The 14,187-nt window shown below is 43.5% G+C and overlaps 1 protein-coding gene across 13 annotated transcripts in view; it reads left to right on the forward strand.

Annotated features, from left to right (window-relative positions):
- ncam1b (neural cell adhesion molecule 1b) overlaps window positions 1–14,187 on the forward strand; it is a 60,382-nt gene that overhangs the window by 43,381 nt on the left and 2,814 nt on the right. For 4 of the 13 annotated variants that reach the window (XM_062561203.1, XM_037468589.2, XM_062561199.1 and 1 more), the window contains 11 exons: window positions 685–835; window positions 997–1,184; window positions 1,522–1,618; window positions 2,499–2,669; window positions 3,186–3,314; window positions 4,674–4,706; window positions 7,066–7,190; window positions 7,514–7,694; window positions 9,937–10,135; window positions 11,346–11,462; window positions 12,243–13,244. In XM_062561203.1, the coding sequence (XP_062417187.1) occupies window positions 685–835; window positions 997–1,184; window positions 1,522–1,618; window positions 2,499–2,669; window positions 3,186–3,314; window positions 4,674–4,706; window positions 7,066–7,190; window positions 7,514–7,694; window positions 9,937–10,135; window positions 11,346–11,462; window positions 12,243–13,244 (2,393 nt within the window). Of the gene's footprint in view, window positions 1–684; window positions 836–996; window positions 1,185–1,521; window positions 1,619–2,498; window positions 2,670–3,185; window positions 3,315–4,673; window positions 4,707–7,065; window positions 7,191–7,513; window positions 7,695–8,708; window positions 8,914–9,936; window positions 10,136–11,345; window positions 11,463–12,242; window positions 13,279–14,187 lie in introns of those variants that run through there. The other 9 variants (XM_037468611.2, XM_037468631.2, XM_037468646.2 and 6 more) reach the window with 5 other exon arrangements.

Genomic DNA, 14,187 nt, shown 5'->3' on the forward strand with positions numbered 1-14,187 from the left:
GAAATTAGTACACCTACAGATAAATGTAACCTGACAACAACAAAGCGCTGTTGACCCTAAAGGTCAGGACGCCACTTACTGGTCGGAGTTGTAACGGCGCATATCCAGTTAATGAAACCAGGTATCCGTATCCAAGCAGCGAGGGCATTCACACATCTCATCAGCCGGCGTTCTTTTGTTATTCCCCCCCTGGTTTCGGATGCTGTGACTTGGCGGGTGGCCTTCACCACTCTCTTAAAGTGTCTCTTTTTACTAAAAACATCTGGTTGTGTGCAGTGACTCTACGGCCTCAAGTGTCTCCAACGTAAATGTGCGGTTGTGGCATGTGAGGTAATGCTCTGCTCTGTCTAGCGTCGTGCATCAGCATATTTCACAAGTTGGTAAGCCCTCCCTGTGAAAAGCTCTAGATGGTTTCTAGTCCTTCTGTCATCTATTATTGATAAGCTCCCCTGTTCTGTCAACTGTGTCCTTATGTTTCCACATCTCCACTGAACAAACTGTGCCTTTGTCATTAGCGTAATGTCTCTTCTGGTCATTAAAGGCAGGCATTTCTCTATTCTTTTCTTTTCAGGTCACACTTCTTTTTGCAGAAATGCGCACTGTGTAAATTCACATTATGGTAATAGGAAATAAACTAACCCCAATGTTCGTCCCTAAACCAAGCTATTTTCTGCTCCCATTTAGAGCCTGGATGGAAATGTAATGGTGAGAAGTGACGCTCGCGTGTCCTCCCTCACTCTGAAGTACGTCAAGTATTCAGACGCTGGTCAGTACCTGTGTACAGCACGCAGTGCCATTGGAGAGGATGATCAGCCGGCCTTTCTGGAGGTCCGCTGTGAGTATTTCCCTTCTCTCCGTTTCCTTCTCCACCTGCAAAAAACCGCCCCAATCATTTTTGAAACACTTGAATTCACTTTTATTAAAACAGCACATTAATCAGGCACTTTTAAAAGAACTGAAACGTTGTAGCTGAATAACATGAACGTCTTCCACCAGATGCCCCTAAGATTCACGGTGCAGTGGCCATATATACCTGGGAGGGCAACGCTGTGAACATCAGCTGTGAGGTCAAGGCTCATCCCATCGATGTATCCATTGTGTGGCTGAGAGATGGACTGCAGCTCCCCAACTCAAACACCACCAACATTAAGATCTTCCGGAGTCCATCAGCCAGCTACCTGCAGGTACAACACCCTACATCACACTACTAATGACAGTTCATAAAGTAAAGGTACACATCACACCGCTCTTTCATGTGTACGCACAAACACACACACGCATACCCTTTGTGTCATCAAGATTTCATGAGCATAGACTTGAAGTGAAGGGGGTTTCTTTCAGCTCCATTGTGGATAAAAAAAAAATCTCATTAATAATTCAGCAGCAGGAAAGCTCACAGCAACAAATAAAAATAGGCCTCTCTAATGGACGGACAAAAAGGTCACCTTCCGACTGTTTGACTCACACATTTGTTCATTTCTTTGCTACACTGCCCTTCACATATTTGTTTTTCTCCTCCAGATAACCCCCGAGTCTGAAAACGACTTTGGGAGCTATAACTGCACTGCTTCAAATGAGATCGGCACGGAGTCCAAGGAGTTCCTGCTCATCCAAGCTGGTCAGCTGTGATTTAGTGATCTTTGCGGCTTTTGTTGTTTTTAATTGAATTGTGCTCTTTTCAAGCGTATGATATGCAGGGTGTACACTTTCTCTGGGTGCTTTGGACAGCGTTTTTTTTTGTGATGACAAATAAATGATCCGAAGAAATTGTTATTGTAGTCTAATTACAAGGCTTTTCCTGATTTCAGCAACGTGTTTGGACCAAAACATCCACCGCAATGTGAGATCACACATATCAGTGTTTGTTTGGATGGATAATAGATTTGGTTGAAAAAGCAATGCAGCCTGCAAAGGATAATTTAACTTACCTTCTCTCCGGTGGTGTGGAAACTGCGTCACAATTATATTATTGTGCACATCCAAGTTCAGTATGTGATTTCTGAACATCAACTCACAAACCAGTTGATACTAAAGATTGTCAATCAGCATTAGAAAAATGCAGAGAGAGAGCTCTCTTAAGCCTCAAGTAAATTAATTGAGAGCATTTTGTTTTTTTAATTTCCTGCATTGAAGTCAAGAGTTTACAGAGCTTCGTGTCTGAGAAACTGCATCAATGCTAAATAGAGTGTGCTTGTGTAGCGCTTTTCTAGTCTTTCGACCACTCAAAGCGCTCTAATGCTACATGTCATCATTCACACTCATTCACACCCATTCATACACTGATGACAGCAGCTACCATACACAGTGCCACCTGCCCATCAGTAACTGGCATTCACACACTGCAGTCACAGCAACAAGTTAGCCGGGCCTGCGATCGGGCCGCCAATCCTCTTGATTGGAGGACCACCGCGCTCCCCGCTCACCCACAGTCGCACAATGGAACAACAGAGTCTTGACAGTTTCAGTTGTAACCGCTGCACATCTCCTCCCTTTACCAGAGGTGCCGTCGGCTCCGTCCATCGGTGAGGTGAGACCCTTCTCCACCACGGCACAGATCCAGTTCGAGGAACCGGAATCCACTGGAGGTGTGCCTGTCCTGAAATACCGAGTGGAGTGGAGGGCTCGAGGCTGGGGCAGCTGGGTGCACCGGGTCTATGCGGTCCAAGACGGTAAGAACACAAAAAAATACCCAAAAGGTCATCGTGTTTAAGCGAAAAGGTTCCTGAGTGAATTGCAATTAATCAAATGCGTTATTTAAGGTTTTGTTTTATGTAATGGGTTAATAAAGTTTTTAAATTAAAGTATATATTCCAATAGAAATCTACACTCAATGGTTGCTTTGAAACTGCTGTCATCACTGAACAAATTTATCTGTTTAAACACTACATGTCATTTAAATTATGCTTTTTTCCAAAGCAACTTACATTGCATTATAACCCATGTGTTATATTTTGCCTGGGGAGCAATTAGGGGTTGGGTGTCTTACTCAGGGACACTTTGACACGGCACATGGGGCAGCTGGGATTCGAACCACCATCCTTGCGGTTCCCAGCACACCACACTACATGCTCCACCATCGCTGAGCTAATCAGTGTTTACATCACAATGGACATAATACTGCATTTATTGTTTGAACTGAGTGTGTGTCTGTTCCACTGATCACTGCCTCGGATGTATTGAAACAGGCTACACCAGCGAGGCGACCATAACGGGCCTGAGGCCGGAGACCGGCTACGAGCTGAAGTTGTCAGCCATCAACGGCAAGGGGGAAAGTGAAAGCAGCGCTGCAGAGTTCTTCAAGACGGAGCCTGTCCGTAAGTGGCACACGTTGCACACTTCGAAGCGCGCCGGAGAGCTTTTATCACCCACCCTACCCACCCCGTCTCCACAAACGCATTACCTGAGGTCAGCTCTTCTAGGTCTTGGAGTGGGAAGTGCCTGTCAATCACAGAAGGAATCTGTTACAACAATGAAGTGTAGTCAGCTGTTGCACTGCAACAAACAAACATATTGGAAGTGTCTGGACAGTGTTAAAAAAAAGCTTTCAACAGTGTATTGTTTATCAAATTCTGACATCTTTAGAGTTCTTTTGTTTGTTTGTTAAGGAGTAAAAGTGATAACAGGTTTAAAGGTACTGACCTCCTTGTTGTGTTCTGGTTTGGTTTTATAAATTTAAGAAATAAGGGAAACATTTTAGACACAAAGTCCCATCTTGCTATTCTGCACATTAAAATTGCAGTGTGATTTCATCACATATTCTGTACTTTGAACCAGTCACGCAGTCATTTAAAAGCTACAGTTTCATCGTATTTGATAAAGCTTCTTACAAGCTTTACAGCCATAATTTGGAATATGAAACAAGGAATTATCTCTCGGTGCTTTTAAAATCAAAACGCCTACTAGTGAATCTTGAACTCATTATTTAGTTTTTAGCACCCTCTGTTGTTTGGGAATGCATGTTTTTGGAGGAAAAACTGCGCCTGCTGGTTGGCTCCACATTGGATGTGTGGATTCATTGTTGTCTACACAGCTCATCACATGTTCATAAGTGCAATTGTCTATTGTTTTAACTAGTTGTACTGTTGTATCCATTAGACTATATTTACAAAAGTGGGCGCTTCCTCTCTGTTTCGGCTCTCAGTTTAATTTTGAGTCTGCATTAGGTGATTTAAAGTGTGTTTTAATCAGTTAGAAAAAGTGTGAATGAAATATAAGAAGATAAATATGTTCATGATTAGATTGTTTTTTCATTTATGATGCTGTTTATAGCGTTATCTCAGCCTCGTCAGGACTCAAGTATCTCTCTATTATTGACATCTCAAGCTATTATGAAGTGTCTGTTTTGTATTATTTACTGACTTCATATATTTAAAGCTGGTTTTTCAATAATCACCAGGTGCGCACTAACATTCCAGGCCAAATCAGATTTTACATAATGGTTTGACATCTGTTGAGTTCAGAATTTGAAATGAATGAATAAATCCAGGATTCTTTTCTTTAAATACAAGAAAGACTGTGCCTCGTTCTAAACTTACACGCTGCAGTTGTTATTAGACATGTTGTGCTTGCTGGTGTCTCACTAAACTCTCCAGTGAAATGTCATGAGAGACAGGTAGTCGTTTGTGCAGACAACTGATTCTGATTGCCTGATATCTTCACTTCTATGTCCCTAGACGGCATTTTAAATGTTTTCACTGAAGACACAGGTTTGTTCTGTAAAGAGGATTATAGATTAGTTTTTACTGCCTTAGTTGTGTCTAACCCTGCAGGATAACCCCCTCACCCCTACTGATTAGCTGCATTCATCATGTATTTAAAGCATATCACATTTACTTTTTTCTGTGTCTGTAACTTGTAGCTTTCATCTCACCCATTCGACGGCTGAGTTGTCCAAATATAAATATATTAATTCAATTTTTAATTAATTTAAACATTGACATTATTCAGAATTAACGGCAAATTTTAAAAAGCTTCGCATCTGGCTGCAGATGTTTGGTTTCATTCGGGAATGTTTACATTTGGATTATGCTTTTCAGCATTGATCAATCAGTTTCCTTTCCAATAACAAATCTCCAGAGGACAGGGCTGTTAGATGTCTTCTGCACTTTTCCCATAGACAACCCAACTGCGACATTTGTGCTAAGTTGTCCTTACTAGTTAGAAAAATAGTGTTGTGACTCCACATCTTTCTGTTTTAGTTTGTCTCCAGGTCATTTACATAGTCCTCGTTCCTCTTTCAACCACCCACATGTGTTATTTCATGTTACTGTTATTTTGCTTTCATGGTTCTGATGGTCCCCCTCCACTCTGCAGAAGGTAACTCTCTGTTGCAGATTTTTTGAAAGAAGACCCTCTCTTTTTAATCGGGGAATCCCACCCTTTAATTGCTTCTATGCAATCATGTTATACACACCTACTTCAATCCCATTAATCAGTCATGTAGACGTTTGCCTCAGCAGGATAAATGAGAGAGAGCCAGAGCTGTCTTCACACTAATATATAACAGTCAGGAGTGTTTAATATAAGCATCACTCGGACGGTGTTCATAGCCCGCTACCTAAAGGGATGATACTGCTCCTCCTTTTTAGGATGTGTTTGTATAAATCTAGTGTGAAATAAAAAGAGTTTCCTCTAATTATAGCAGAATCATCATCGGTGTCTACACCAAATACCTGAAACAAACCGCCCCCATCAGCAGTTAGCACTGGTTCTCGATCAAGAGTTTGTAGTATTCATGCTGAGAGCAATAGCTACCCACTGCATTGTATCCTCCATATTTATCATCATGTTTAACCGTAGGATGCATTAGAGGCAATGTTAACTAACTCTGACCATTTTTCTCCAGGGTCTGAAGACAATATGCCTTTTTAGAGTATTAACAATAACCATTTAAAACCTCTTTCTTGTTGTCTTTTAGTAATTCAATCGAAGTATCTATGTAGCGGTTATCCAAGCCAGAGGTAAAATTGTCAAAGAATAATGCAAATCTGGCAAGAGTTTTTTTTTTAAGCCAAATTGTGAAACACTTTGAAAGTAATTGGAAAGATTTTGATTACAGTCTTTACATAGTAAGTAATAATGCAGCACAAATGTACACGTAGTGTAGACACGCTACAGCTTACTGGCTTCAATAAGAATAAGTTGCATTTAAAAAGTTGAGATACGAGAAGAGAAAACAATGGACGATTCCTCTTAAGATTGAAAGAGGCAGCATTGCAATGTTTTTTAATTATATATTCAAATTTAACTTTGACTAAATAATGACTTCATATACTTCATTTTTCAGAGATTAACTTGCAATAAAAAAGTGACCCCCAAAGTTTCTGTAAACCAAATTTTAGTTAAAAAGTCTCATTTGAGGCTCAAACTTTAGTTTTGTTGGAAGTGATCCATGCGCTGATCTCATTCAGACAAGTTTAGCATAATTAGAAATATGGAAGTTTCCCAGATCTTACAGACAGCATTGATTTAGCAATCACCAGAGATCATTAATCATTTGCCTTACATTTCTATTTGACTTAATTGTTTATTCATTTAAGTGTTTAAACTATGGATTGTGGAAATTAGTTTGAGATGCTGAAAAAGTAGGTTAGTGCATTTAAAGTTTTACACCTCAAACCTTCAAACCCTCAAACGTTCTGATTCTATTTACAGTTAAACCCATTTATTATGCCGTTAAATGGGTATCTTACTTCAACATTTCAGTCAGTGAGAAATGACCCTTTTCCTCCGAGGCGTGGTATGACACTCGGTGACTGTCACTCGGACTGAATCAGATAAGCATGTGGCCGTGTGTCATTTGGTAATTAGTCTTTAGTCTTAGACTTGGGGGACACCATCTATCTGCCGGCAGTTAGGGAAGGGCAAGTGACTTAGAAAGGACGACAACAAAGAGGCCGATTTCAAAGCGGTGACTTTTTTTTTCTAATCAACTTTTTTTGTTTTTCTTTGCAATCGGCCCTAGTGGACTGATAGATATTCTCCTGAAACTGTAGCCCTGCTGTTTTGTGCATCTTTTCAGAGAAACATTTAATAACGCCTATCCTGCTCCTGTGTGCTTTGTAGGAAATCCCAATCCTCCTAAACTCGAAGGGGCCCTTCCACCCAAAGGCAACTCTCTCAAAGTCCGCTGGATCAAGCAGGATGACGGCGGCTCGCCCATTTTACATTATCTCGTCCGCTACAAGCCAGTGAGTTTTGTGATAATCGATTTTTCATGATTGAAGTATTTTTTTCAAAGCAAAATGTCACCACATTATATTCCTTTGAGTTAGTTATATTTCTCTCAGTGAGCGCGATACCTCAGCGATGCCTGTAAATCTGAGGAAGGTCCAAAGTCAATCTAATCAATGAATACATTAACCTAAACATTGTAATTGCTCGAGCTTCTCCAAGGTGAGAAGATTTTCCAAACATTGAAGACATTGCGGTGGGATTGAAAAGCAACCACTCAAGAAGATAAAGATAAAGAAAACAATGGTTCGAGGCTAAAATGGCGCCGTGTGTCCCCAAGATCCAGGTGTCGGAGTGGAAACCAGAAATCCGGCTGCCCAGCGGCAGCGACTACGTGTTTCTCAGCGGGTTGGAGTGGGACACCGAGTACAGCGTCTACGTGGTGGCAGAGAACCAGAAGGGAAAGTCCCAGCCAGCCACCATGTCCTTCAAGACGTCCACACAGCCCGAAGCCATCCCAGGTACCCTCCCTCAGGTCGCTCGCTAAACCGGAACTAAACAGCCAGAACGCTGGGGAGCCAAACTCAAAGCTCAAAACCACAGTGTGACGCTCTATTTATAACCTTCCTCCTCTGAAAGGTGAATGACAACTAAACAAATCTACATGAAATATATATATATATATATATATAATTTCCTGGATGGCGGTGAGCCAGAGGAGGATTTTCTGGCAGAATTTCACGCTTTAAAGTTTTGACAGGCCTCGCTAAAGGTGGTTGAGTTTGTGCTCGCAGAACTGGGACAGGCTCTTTCCACGCAGGATGAAATGATGGAAGTTTTCCTTTAGCTTTGCTTGCTGCTAACAGCAGGGAGCGTGGGCAGTTTTGTCCTTGTGTGGAATCAGCCTTTAAGTTGATCCTTGATAACCACTGATAACCACTGATTAACTTGTGCCCAGAGGGCCGAGCTGCAGCTGGAGCTTTTCACCATTCGTACCAACCAAAAGCCACACAGCTCGCCAGAGTCCCTTTAGGTGCAAGACACTGCTAGGTGCTTTGCTGAAACATCACCACAGACCATTATGTCTTCCTCTCACTTCCTCTTTTCTAATTCATTTTCCAATCTAAGGCATTTTCCACTCACCCACCACTCAGTCACCATCTAGTCCACACGCTGTAGTTTTCCCCTTTGTGCTGTGCTTTTGCTTTTGATGTGTTGCTGTATTTTTTTTTTCTTTTCTCCCTCAATACAAGAAGTAAATTTATTTTTTTTCTTTCTCACTTTGACACATTTTCACTTCTTTCTTCCTCTGTTTTCCCCCCACCCTTCTCCTTTTTCCTCTTTGTTTCCCTTCATTTTCCCCCCCTTCTCTGTCCACTATTCTCTTTCCTTTTCTCTCTGTCTTATCCCCCTCTCTCAATGTTCCTGCTCTTGCCTGGTTCTGGACATTGGTGGGGTGGACCACGTGAACATTTCCGTCTCGCCCTGTGTGCATTATGGTGTGGTCGGGGTCTGTGCCGCCCCTCGCTCCTCAGCCAAGCAGGGCTGTTCATCTGTGACATGCACTTTGGCCTCACTCATCTTGTCCCTCGTCACTGTGTTCCTGCTCTCATAGTTTTCGTGGGGGATTCACACCATAACGGTAGAGGAGAGATTGCCTGTCTCTGTCCCGGGTGTCTCTTTGGACGCTTTCACTCTTAAAAAAAAAAAAAACGACGTTGTCTATGACAGACGTGTGTCTGTTATGGAGGGGGGGGGGGGGGGGGGGAATAAAGGTGCTACGTAGCTTCAGAGCAGACCAGACCGACACGCTGAACCAAAGGCAGTGGAACTCCTCGGCCTCCCACAGATTCACCTCGCTCACCCTTTGAACAGCTGGTTATCAGCACAGTTCCTGCCAGTTTACAGCAATGAACGTTAAAATGAGGTCATATTGAAATAAGTAGCCGGGCCTCCCCGTTTACACAAATACTACTATCTAGTTTTATCGCTCACAAAATGATGCATATCTACTGTAACTGTTTGTGACATTAACGTTTACATTATGGAAAACAGAAACGCTTAACTGAAAAATGTTTGTAATAACAATACTGGTACATTTTGACAAGCAGCTTAATATGTGATTCTCAAAAATAATCTGTTTTTTTATGCTGTTTACTAAGATAAAAATATTTCTCATGCATGTAATTGTTATCAAATATCAATTAAAAATACCTGTTTTTATACATTTATATTTGAGGGTGCTTTACTCAGCTGCATTTTATTCTCTAGAAGATCTTGATTAATTATTGGTACCTAAAGCGTTACTTGTATCTATGTATTCTAGAGTTTACTCTAAAGGTTTTACGTGAAGTTAATATGCCCAAAGGCATACTAGCCTACTATACCAGGCATAGTGAGAAAAGCCTCACATTTATTTTGTCCATAAAAGATGTGTTTCTAGGTAACTAGCAATGCAGTGTGCACTTTGGTTTGCTCTCCTTTCTAATAGCAAATAAATGTGTTAAATATATATATTTTGTATGTGTTTTGAACAATAGTTATGATCTCACTAATACTGGATACTTAGTCATTCAGCACAGTCCATAAAAACATCATACTGCATCTAATTCATGCCAAGCCCACTAGAAGGTATCCTAACAGGTGAGTTGTTTCTGTTACAGTAGCATAGCTGCACCTTTTATTGAGTTGTTTCTTCCCGTTTCTATGAAACTGTGTCACGCTACAGTTGTTCAGCCGCCCCTCTTCTCTCTTGTCTGACAGATTTGGGGGAAGAGGCAGCGTTCTCAATGAGCATCACGCTCTGGGCAGGGATCCTTGTTGTAGCTTTTGTACTCCTGCTTCTAGCTGTCGATGTCTGCTGTTACTTTATCAACAAATGTGGCCTCATCATGTGCCTCTGCGGTAAATCAGGCACAGGGAGCAAAGGGCACAACGTGGAGGAGGGCAAAGCAGCCTTCATGTGAGTATCCGTGACGACAATTGATGCGATCTATTAAACTGTGACCGTTAACCGTTGGCCTGTTTGAAATGAAAGTACCGTTATACTGTGGGGCCCAATTTTATTGTTTAATCTCTACAATAATTTATTTTATTTTCACAATCTGGCAAATGAGATGTTCTGAAAGTTGCAAATAACATTCATTATTAACTGATTGTGGATCCGGTGATTGTAAGTCATTTGTAATTACAAACACGAATATAAGCTCTGCCGCTCAACTCCGTAAATGCAAACAGTGCATCGAGATCAGAATGCAATCGAATCCACAGCAACATTATTTTGGGATCTGAGACGGTTTTAAATGTAACTTGTTGACCCTGACTGCATTTAGAAAAGAATCCACCCTTCATGTTCACATAATATTTACAGATACAGATCATATATCATTAAACCAGGGATGAAATTGAGCTCCATCAGATAAGGTAAATAGTTATTTATAGGAAATATATATATATGATTATTGTTAGACTTAAAGTAATTGATGAATAAATCAAAAGGCAATCAATCTGTGACATGAAACGTATTCCAGGCATAGTCTTTAATCAGGTTTTTGTTACTTTATCCTGTGCACTTCCCACAGTCCCCAGAAGGCCTTTTAGGGCTGACATTACAAAGGACAAAGAATCAGAGCTGAAGGTTTTATGTTTTGACTGATAACACAAGAGCCAACTGGGGAAGGATTTTCCATTAAAGAAAAAACATTGTGCCTCTTGAGCAAAATCAACATCTTGTGCCTGCAGTGCATTATGGTCCACGCAGACAGTATCCGCAGCAACAGGGGAAAAAAACACCAATCAGAGAAAAAGGGCCCATAAATGAGATGACGTTTTAAGACTCGAGTACCTCTCTTAGTGGATGATGGGTTTCAGAGCAATGAACAGACACTCTCCTCTGCACATAAAGGCCGTTTAGAATCCATGTGAGTGAAAGGTTGCGTTGAGTATTGTGTATTGGTTAGTGCTGCATGCAGTACAGCCACATGTACTTGTAGCAAACTTGAATATTCAGGCTGTGACTCAGTTGAAAAGAAAACCCACTCACAGTCTGTGTTGACATAATTACTGTTTACCTCTGTTTGTAACACGTCTTCTCCATGCGCATTGTGGCAAATAGGATAATTGTATGAGATACTTGCCATTTAACAAGATATCTTTCTCCCTGTGTGCTGCAGGAAAGACGAGTCCAAGGAGCCAATAGTGGAAGTCCGAACAGAGGACGAGTGCACGGCCAATCACAACGCAGCAGGACCGACGGAACCCAATGAAACCACCCCTCTTACAGAGCCAGAGTGAGTGAACGCTGACATACAGCCCACTGCCGTTTTACCGCCCTAGTCTCTTTAGCTGTTGTACTTTGCACTCCACTTCAAAGAATAATGATCGTATTCAGCAGGACACAATTTGAAACGTCTTTCTATAAAAGTTCAGGTCATTCTTGGGTGGAGTCCACTGAAGTGTGTCGCTTTTCTGTCTATCCTCCCTGCCAGAGGGATTCCTGCGCTTTGTGTTTCTTCTCCAGCCTTTGGAGATGCTGTGTCTCATTGTATCAAGGTTGAAGCAATACCAGTTAAAGACACAGAAGGGCTTTTTGTCCTCTTGAGTGTGGCCAACTCATAGGAAGCCATTGGACAACCTCAGCAAGCCGTCTCTCATCAGCAGCCTGGAAACATTAGATGATACTGTATGAGATTGTCACTGGTACTGTTTAACCCTTTATAGGTGGTACTGCGTGGTTCTGTACTTTTTGGCAAATACAAAACAAACCCTGGTGCTTTTCCTTTCAGTACATTAGTTTGTCAGAGTCAGTGTACTTCACGTCGCTGTGTGTGTGGGATGTATCCTTTGATGTCCACTCACAGCATGACGCCCTTCTCTTGCATTGTTTTGTTTTTGTCCGCCGGGCTCAATAGTTGCTGTTTTATTTTTTCAGTTGCTTTGTCTCTATGTACGTGTGAACTTTCAAATCCGACTAATCCCTATGCATGCTTCTCGTCCGAGGCCACCCTTCCTCTGTCACAGTCACCCTGGTGTCTAGTCTGTCTGTCTCTGTTCTCTCCCTGCTCTCTCAGGCTGGCGGCTTACACTGCTGCTCTGGCACTGGACACCCTCTCCTCCGTAGCCACCAACTCTGACACAGCCACCGCAACAATTGACCCCGCTCAGGACAGCCCCTCTAGCGAGACCACTACCCTCACTTGTAGTCTGTCTGCCCCGGCCGACGACCCCTCGCCCAGCCCCGTCCTGGCTCCGGCCCCAACGCCAGAGTCGAACGCCGCCCTGGCGACTCTCCTCATCTCCAGCTCCGCCATCGAAGCTAAAATGGCGCCGTTAGTGGAGCAAAGAAGAAGCGACGACCCGGAGGCGCCGGAGAAACTAACCCCTCCTCCTTGTGGCCCCGAACGGACTATAGCTCAAAAATCGGGGACGCCGATACCGCCGAAGCGTCGGCACTCCCCTAAACTTGCAGCCCTGAATGCTAAAGGTAGCCCGCCTGTATCCCCGCTGGCCTCGTCACCCTCTCCCACACCCGAAGGCAAGAAACGTGCTCCGAGGCCACCCGTCAGCAAGCTTCCCGTGCAGCAGCACACTGTAGCTCCAGGGCAAGCTGACGCCACTCTAGCAACCGCTGCCCCTCTTTCAGATACTGCCTTTGACTTTCCAAGCGAACCCGCTGACCAAACTGCCGCTGCCAGAGCGGCTGCCGCCACTGGCTCCCCCTCAGAGATCCACGTTGCTCTTAAAGCCCTGGATGCTGAGGTCTCCACCCGTGTAGCCGCAGGCACCCCCTCTCCTTTACCCGTCACTTATATTTCGTCCACGGTTTCAGATGGTCTCTTCGACAGGTACAGCCTGCGAACCCCTGACGAGGGGCCCGTAGGTGCAGGTGTAGCGTTAGAGCTGACAAACGGGACAGAAAGACCGCCGCCTCCCCCTCCGGCGCTCATTAGCCTAGAGAGCCCGCCCTCTGCCCCCTCTCTGCCCAACGGAGACGGAGCAGACCTCCCCCTCTCTGGCCCAGTTGTGGAGGCGTCAGAGACTCTGGCCAAGACTGCTCCTCCTGTCAACGATGAGTACGGCTCCCTCTAGAGGTTTATCTGTGTTTGTGTGAGTGTGTGCTTGTGACTTGTATGCCCATTCATTCACCACCGCATCTTGCCATTGACCACACAATATGACATACTGTAATGAACTGTGGTAATGACATGACGGGCCAACTATCAGCAGGATGTTGTGGATTGTGATAGGGCGAGTGATTCGATGGTTCTGTACTTTGTTGATTGCGCGTGTGTAATGGTCTCTGCCTTTCCACAATAGTTCCTCACGAGTAAAGTTGAGTCCCTTTCAGACATGCACCTTGTTACGCGAGTGTGAAGCAATGTTTACATGTCTGTCTCCAAACCAAGGAACTGTAAAAGTCACTAGGACAGGATTACTAGGCCAGCTACTCTCCAGCATTGAATGCTGTCAGATCAAAGCTGCCGGCGTGCTGCAACACTCTGACGGGCACTTTGGTTCGACATCTTCACGCGCCCAACCCCCCCCGCCCCCCCCTCCCCGAGCAGACATCTCCCCGACAGGCTAATCGACACTGACAATCCAACGTGCGGACGGGAGAAAGCAAGCAGCGCTTGAACTTTTCTCTCCCAAGCTCACTTTCATTTGTTACGTAACTATGTGTGTCGCTTTTCGTCTTTACAAATGTGTGCGCCACTAGAAATGCCTTCCAGGCAGAGACGGGCTGGAAGTGTGCAGCGTTGTGATTTGAATGGCTATCCCCCGTCTCTGTGACGTTTCACTCCACCTGAGTGAGACTCTTCCGGGGAGGTTTAAACCCTGCGTTACTGCGCCAGCTGCAAAGTTATATACGCAGAGAGAAACGAAAAGCACCCTATCAAATTCCTTAATTATCAAAGGAAAGTTTACTGTGACTGGAAATATTGTCAACCAGTTTTAAGTTAATGTTGAGCCTCTGAAAATTTAAGACGTGTATTTTTCTTTAATTAATCCTCTGAG

This window comes from Pungitius pungitius, chromosome 3 (assembly GCF_949316345.1).
Source record: "Pungitius pungitius chromosome 3, fPunPun2.1, whole genome shotgun sequence".
Taxonomy (NCBI): Eukaryota; Metazoa; Chordata; class Actinopteri; order Perciformes; family Gasterosteidae; genus Pungitius; species Pungitius pungitius.